We start from the raw sequence: 6,883 nt of genomic DNA on the forward strand, positions 1-6,883 counted from the left end.
TATCGTGATTCAAAGATCTCAGCTAGTTACATTAATTATGAATATGGAATAAAAACAAATTTACAGACAAAAAATCTTTTTCTTTTTGTAAAGAAAAGATCGTTCACGTGAACTCCAGTTCATCGTATAGCAAAAAGTTATATAATATCATGCAACGTGCGACTGCGAGTTTGTGCATGTAACTTTCTTTGGAGATTTTGTTGAGTAAGATTAGATGAAAATCTGACATCAAATGGGGAAGTTTAAAGCAAAATTAAGATGGTTACCATTCACTTTAGGCACGTTAGAGGAGAACATTAAGCGTAAATCAATTCAGAAGTTTAATTTATTCGGCATGTGCAAATGACAGTGCCAGATACTGGTTGCCACGCCCCAGCTTCCAAGCAATTTCATGTTACGGAAGACGATGGTGCTATCTATGGCATAATCTTGGTGGGGCCACGACCGAGGTACTTCACTTTGATTATCATCAACGTGATTTAGACGGGGCAAAAAAGTTCAATGGGTAGATAGATATTTATGATGTTACTTTGAAGTTTTAATGAAGCAGTCGGTCACTTTGTCACTCAGTTGCTTTCACCCTTGCATTTGAAAACTTGCCTCTCAGCTTCACCTCTTTAGTGCTTTGTATTCTTGCTTCAAAGGATTTCCAAAGATAAAAAAGTTCATTCTATTAGCGAAGAACCCTAATCTAAGAGGCTAGACGTATTTCTTTATAAGTTGGCAAAGAAAAACAAGAAAAAAAAATAAATTAACTTTTTTACAAATTAAAATTAACTTGTAACCAAATTAAAATAAAAAGATAAGAGAAATCATATAAAAAAGACTTTTCTAAATTAGTTTATGCATAAACTAATTTCACTTTGCAGAGAAACTAATTCTAATCTTTTTTTCTCCAAAAAGAAGTTCATGGTGAAATTCGTTCAAAGATGCTCCAAGTTTAATTCTAACATTTTCATGGACATAACAGAATTACCTCTGGGCTGAAACAAAATGGACTTAATAGATCAACATTCACTAAAGGAGGACACGGCAAGATTCTTTAATATATGACCCAGTTTTTAGTCTTACAAACACCTAAAACATTTTTCTACTCTGAAGCTCTTGCAAAATTATCAGACTAATCAAAATCACATTATCAGTGTATGTAAATACTAAAGACTAATTAGGGCAAACGATTCTGTATAATATTAATCTTCATGCTTTTCACAACCTTGCCATGTATGATAATCTGTAAATGCATTTCAGTTCACTGTTGAAGGCTTCATGGCTCAACCAAAGTCTTCGGAACTCTTCAAACTCCATTTCTAGTGAAAGATGTATTTGTCTTCAGATTTTTCAAAGGATGCCAACAGAACCACAAGGCAAGGATGTCGTAATTTACTAGTCAAAATCGTGGTGATTGGAACTGTCATTCAGTACTGAATGAAGAACCTTTACAACACCAACCATGATACCCAGAACAGCACAGCCAGGCATGCACACTTTGCTTTCAAAGTAATTCCTCAGTGCCTGTCAACTTGGCATATTCATTCTCGTCTATGGTCCCTTTCTTCAATTTCTTCAACAAGCGGTATTCTTGCATCAACTCCTCCTCGTCTTCTATTGTCTGCTGAGCACGTCTCTGTCGAGCTGTTTTCTTCCGCATGACAGCATCTGGGGTTTTCTTTGGTTTTTGAGGTTTTGGTTCTTTCTCTTTGGCTTCTTTCTTTGCTTGTAGGTTCTTCTTTCTTTGTTTCTCCCGTGATTTATCCCTATATTATTCAAGTTAAGCCATCAGGATTGGTTTCAAAAGGACAAAGGGAAAGTAAATTTAGGACCATAAAAAGTCAATATGAATCCAAGACCTACATATTAAAAGTAAACTGTAAATCTTACAAGACAATTAATTTGTAGTATTCTATCATCATAAAAGGGGACTTGGATAATCCCTTAGTATACAGGAACATGAAAATAAGTAAACAAAAGAATGGCTTCTAGATCCCTCTCGTCTTAAAAAGTAGATTACAATGAGTTTTCAATTTCCACTAATAATTCAAATAAAAATTAGGAAGAAGCTTAAAGAACATCAAAGCTCAGGCTCAATTTGATTATATAATAAAAGATTAAACGATAATTATACAACGAAGTTCATCATACCATGATTTTATAAAACATGATTATTCTATCTTGACAAAACTAATGAAATTTTATACTGTTCCAACTCCAGTCTTCCACATTAGAAAGCTTCAAACAATATAAACCACATTAAGGTACTCATTCAATTACCACAACATAAAAGTATTACAATAAAGTAAGATCTATATGATGGTTTCATTCCCTACGATAGCTTTGGTACAATCATTTCTTATTATTAGATGTACAACCATTCATAAGTTTAACCTATCGACTTGATCCTTTCGGGAAAAAGGTTCTTGGCATGGTATTAGAGACTCTTGACCAAGAGTCCGGGAACTAGGGTTTGACACATGCTATCTCCATTCTTCAAAATAAAAATGATAAATTTCAGCACAAGGTCAGGCAACCTGGCCCTTTGCTTGAAGCCCAAAAAGCTTATGTGGCATGTTAGACATGGTTAAGCCGTTCAGAAGTTTTCACCTAACAGTTGACGCTTTTTTGGGGATAAATGATTCTTCACAATGATTTTATCCAAGAACCTGAAAAGTTATGCCATGAATTTTGAAAATATTTTTACCTGTACTTAATGTCCTCGAAATTGATATCTTTAACTGGTTCAAATCCGTCAGTGGAAAGTGAGTGATGTTTTACCTCTGGCATTGAAGGAAGTTGTAATAAGCCATATCCCATGGCCAATTTGCCAATTTCAAGTTCTTTCCACCTGTAAGAGTGAGAATAACTAGTTTGATACAGATCATGTTTCACAATGAAGTGAAAGCAACATTATAAATTAATGTTACTCACCTAAAAATATAAGAGCAGTGATGCTCTTTATAAGCACGGATGTAAGAGACAAAAGCCTTAATTCCTTTCTCCATGATATCACGATCTTTTTTTGCAGTAGAACGAATCTGAAGAAAGTTTAATTAATAGTGTTTTATTGGAAAATGTTATTTATTTATTTTTTACATGTATAATTTGCAATTTGATAAATATAGGACTGGTAACCATGTTTACCAAAACAACCAATCAAAAGAAAACTTTTACAAGTGAATGGGGAAAATCAACATCAGCCTAGGTAGCATTCAGGACTTTGGTATGCTGTTGTACAAGGGGATTTTATTTCCACTAATTATTTTTGTTAACTCTATTAGAAGTTAGAAGAAATAATTAATCACTAGCCATTGTTATGTTGATACAAATATTATGGCAAAACAAAAATAAATAGTATAAAAGCCAAGAGCAAACCTGAGGAACAACATCCAATGCACCATCAGAACATATTCTCTCATGGAGAGGGATTCTTCTTATACGCAAGAATTCTACATAAGATTCCTCCTACACATTTGTATAGAAAATAGATTCCATTACAGTGAAATGAATAATTTTGAAGAATCCTGTATGGGTTATCAAAAAAATTACAACATGAATATACTTGTGACCAAACCTTTGGTAATAAGAAGACAACAGCATGACCCTGTTTACCCAGCCGAGCAGTTCGACCAACTCTATGTACAAAAACATTTGGATCTTGAGGGGGATCATACTGCACAAGAAAACATTTCGACCAGTGTATGGTTTACTTAAGCAACAGAGAGAAAGGCAGAACTAAAAAAGATGAAATGAAACACGTCAGTCAATAGACAGTATCATCCACAAGGTCATAGACACGTATAGCTACCTGCACTATACAATCAACGCCTGGTATGTCTAGTCCTCGCGCAGCAACATCCGTACATAGCAGAATTCCATTTGAAAGGGATGTAAATGTAGCCAGTGCTTTCTCCCTTGAAGACTAGATAGCAAAATAAATAAATAAATTAAGTAATAAACACTAAAACATTGAGTACATAATGGGAAATAAGAAAAACAATGCCGACTTCTATAATATTATGTTTCAATATTGAAAAATGATAACACCTAAAATCATACCTGCTTCATCTTTCCATGTAGGGGAATCAAGGAGAAACCTTTCAAAACAGAAAGACAAGGAAGGACAGTTCCCCAATAATCAACGCAAGCACAAGTCATGAAATATCTGCATCAGAGTCAGAATGATGTTGAGTAAGATTAAATACTCATCTACTGCATAAATCACATCATTAATTACCAAACGTATCTTACATTATAATTTTTCTTGAGCGGTTTTTAATAAGAATATCTATTAGCTGTGATGGCTTCTTATCTTCCTCGCATTCCAAGTACTGCATACTCAAAAGGATGAGAGGATGAATATAACCAAAGGATAAACATAAACTTGTATGCATCTAATAACAAGAAATTTATTACATGGATTCAAGTAATAATTTAAGAGGGAACCACTACTAAATTACAAAAACATTCAAGTGACTCCGCTAGTAAGGTGAGAAAACGAAATCATTGGATAGTAAAGTTCCATCTAATCAACAGCACTAGTGAATACCACACAAGCTTTACCTCAATGTGAAGTCCTGAAGGTGTTTTTGAAGATTCTGGCTGTTCTGATGACACAAGATCATTTTCTGATTTAGTTTCTGCTCGAACTTCAACCCTCACAGGGTTTCTCAGTCCTGCCTTAGAAAGCTCTTCAATAGCCTCAGTTTGAGTAGCAGAAAATAGACCAGTTCTACGAAGCTTAGGCAATTGAGATATAATAGAAGTTATCTGCTTCTGGAATCCCATATCTAGGAGTCTATCAGCCTCATCCAAAATCAAAATCTGTGAGCATAGTCACAATAATGTCAACCAGCTAAAATATTTACGGGGACATAAAATCAAATATTCTATTCAGTCAATTTTTCAAACTTCAGCTAGATTATGACTCTAAAGCATGAAGTAAGTAATCAGTGGTCCCTGCCAATGCATACATAAAACATCAGAACGAATCAATTAAATATTATTTTGTCAGCACGACCAAAGAAATCTTGAACATTGTTTTACAGTGAAACATTGTATCCTATCCTATGTATATAAACAAATATCCATGAAAATTAAGAATGAAACACATACCTCGAAGTTTTTAAAATCCAAGACATCCATCCGATTCATTATGTCATATAACCGCCCAGGCGTGCCGATCAATATGTTTGCTCCTTCCTCCTCTATTTTCTTTATGTCTGCTTTTACTTCCGCTCCACCAACGAGGAGTATGGACTTAACATTCACCAATGTCGAAATGAATGGTTGTGCCACATTATATATTTGGGTTGAAAGCTCCCTTGTAGGAGATATAATTATCCCTAGCACCTACACCAATGCGCACATAATAATGATGATTTTAATTATTTGTTGCCATTAACCCAATTATAGTAGCCCAACAAAATAAACTGAAACCAAGGTTTTAAAAAAAGGTCCCCAATTTCGGCCACAACATCAAGGTTTCTAGAGCCTGAGTGTGCAACCGCATTGACCACATTTGTCTGCAATTTCTCAAAACATCAATGATAGCGATAAAACCACTAATGCAACCCCAGTTTGAAAGCTTGATTGGAACTAAAACACCAATCACTAAAATCCAGCCCTCTATTTAACATTTTCTACAACAATTAGTCCACAACAATGAAAACCAAATAAACTAGTATTCAGGTATGCACATATTATCAAGTGATAATAGAACACAGTGGATATTGCTCAACGAAATAAGAGTATATAGGAACCTGGTGAGGCTTGGAATGAGAGCAGGACCGGCGCAGAATCTCAACGAGAGGGATGACAAAGGCTAGGGTTTTTCCAGAACCGGTGGCGGCGTCAACGGCAACGTCTTTGAAGCTGCAGAGCAAAGGAATGGTGGCGGCTTGGACCGGCGTGCAGAAGTCGAAGCCAGATTGTGATAGGGCTTGGAGAACGGGGTCGGAAAGGGGCGGATTTAGGTCGGAAAAACGCGTGCTCGTCAACGCTTTGTTCGGGAAGTCGGAATCCATGGCTGCGCCGTGCAGTGTGTTTTCGTTGCCTTTGTTCAATTTCCTTTTTGTTTTGTTGTCTAGGGGGATTTCAGGGGTTTATCAAAATAAAAGTAGAATATATTTTTGTTTTATTTTTTAATTTTATCTTATGTTTATCTTTGTAACTATGATTACAATAATTCATACTTTGGATGGGAAAATTACATTTTTTTTTTCTCATTTATATTTTCAGTGTTTTGTTGCTTATACATCAGACATGAAAACGGTTTCTTATTACTACTTTTCAAATTCTTCTTTATCTTATAGTTATATTCCATTTAAAACATGTTGAGAATGTGTTCTTTGATTTTAGAACATTTGAAGAGTTTTCCCTTTTAAAGAAAGGAGAGAGTTTTAGAAATATTTTTAAGTCATTGTTTTATCATTATCTTTAAATTAAGTTTCAGTTTTTTTAAATAATTTTATATTACATTCTTATATGATAGTTACACTACATTAAGAGTGTATTTTTAAATTCACATGTACTAGTTGGATATATGTAGATATTTTTTAAAAAGAAAATATTTTTATAAGTTTTTAAATGAAATTTAAATTAAACGGTAAAAAAACAAATAATATTAAAACTTAAATTCAAGTACCTGAACAACTCAATAAAAAATTAAAATATAAATTTAAATTAATAATAACTAAAACATATATCCAAATATAAAAAATAATTCTTTCAAATGATTCTTTTTCCAATATTATTTTATTGACAACTTAATTTCGGAAACAAATAATATACCAAATAAAGTCACTAATAAGTAACATAGTTACGTAATAAAAATAAAATAAAATATTAACAAAACTACTAAAATTATTAATTATCTTTTCTAACAATTATA

General features: G+C 33.6%; 1 protein-coding gene across 1 annotated transcript; it reads right to left on the minus strand.

The window, feature by feature from the left end:
• Positions 1-1,013: 1,013 nt before the first annotated feature.
• Positions 1,014-6,085, minus strand: LOC108326923 (DEAD-box ATP-dependent RNA helicase 18). The gene is made up of 11 exons (XM_017560536.2): positions 5,754-6,085; positions 5,107-5,343; positions 4,555-4,815; positions 4,243-4,322; positions 4,051-4,156; positions 3,800-3,913; positions 3,566-3,664; positions 3,367-3,456; positions 2,923-3,029; positions 2,696-2,839; positions 1,014-1,754 (listed from the first exon to the last, which is right to left on the minus strand). The coding sequence occupies exons 1-11, from the start codon at positions 6,015-6,017 to the stop codon at positions 1,493-1,495; spliced, it is 1,764 nt and encodes a 587-aa protein (XP_017416025.1). The 5' UTR covers positions 6,018-6,085; the 3' UTR covers positions 1,014-1,492.
• Positions 6,086-6,883: the final 798 nt, after the last annotated feature.

The sequence above is a fragment of the Vigna angularis genome, chromosome 2 (assembly GCF_016808095.1).
Source record: "Vigna angularis cultivar LongXiaoDou No.4 chromosome 2, ASM1680809v1, whole genome shotgun sequence".
Taxonomy (NCBI): domain Eukaryota; kingdom Viridiplantae; phylum Streptophyta; class Magnoliopsida; order Fabales; family Fabaceae; genus Vigna; species Vigna angularis.

Coding starts and splice junctions, on each gene's coding strand:
- LOC108326923 (XM_017560536.2), bottom strand. CDS start 6,017: ATGGATTCCGACTTCCCGAACAAAGCGTTGACGAGCACGCGTTTTTCC. Junction 3,665..3,799: donor GCGTTGATTGTATAGTGCAG/GTAGCTATACGT, acceptor TTTCTTGTGCAG/TATGATCCCCCTCAAGATCC. Junction 1,755..2,695: donor TTCGAGGACATTAAGTACAG/GTAAAAATATTT, acceptor TGAATAATATAG/GGATAAATCACGGGAGAAAC.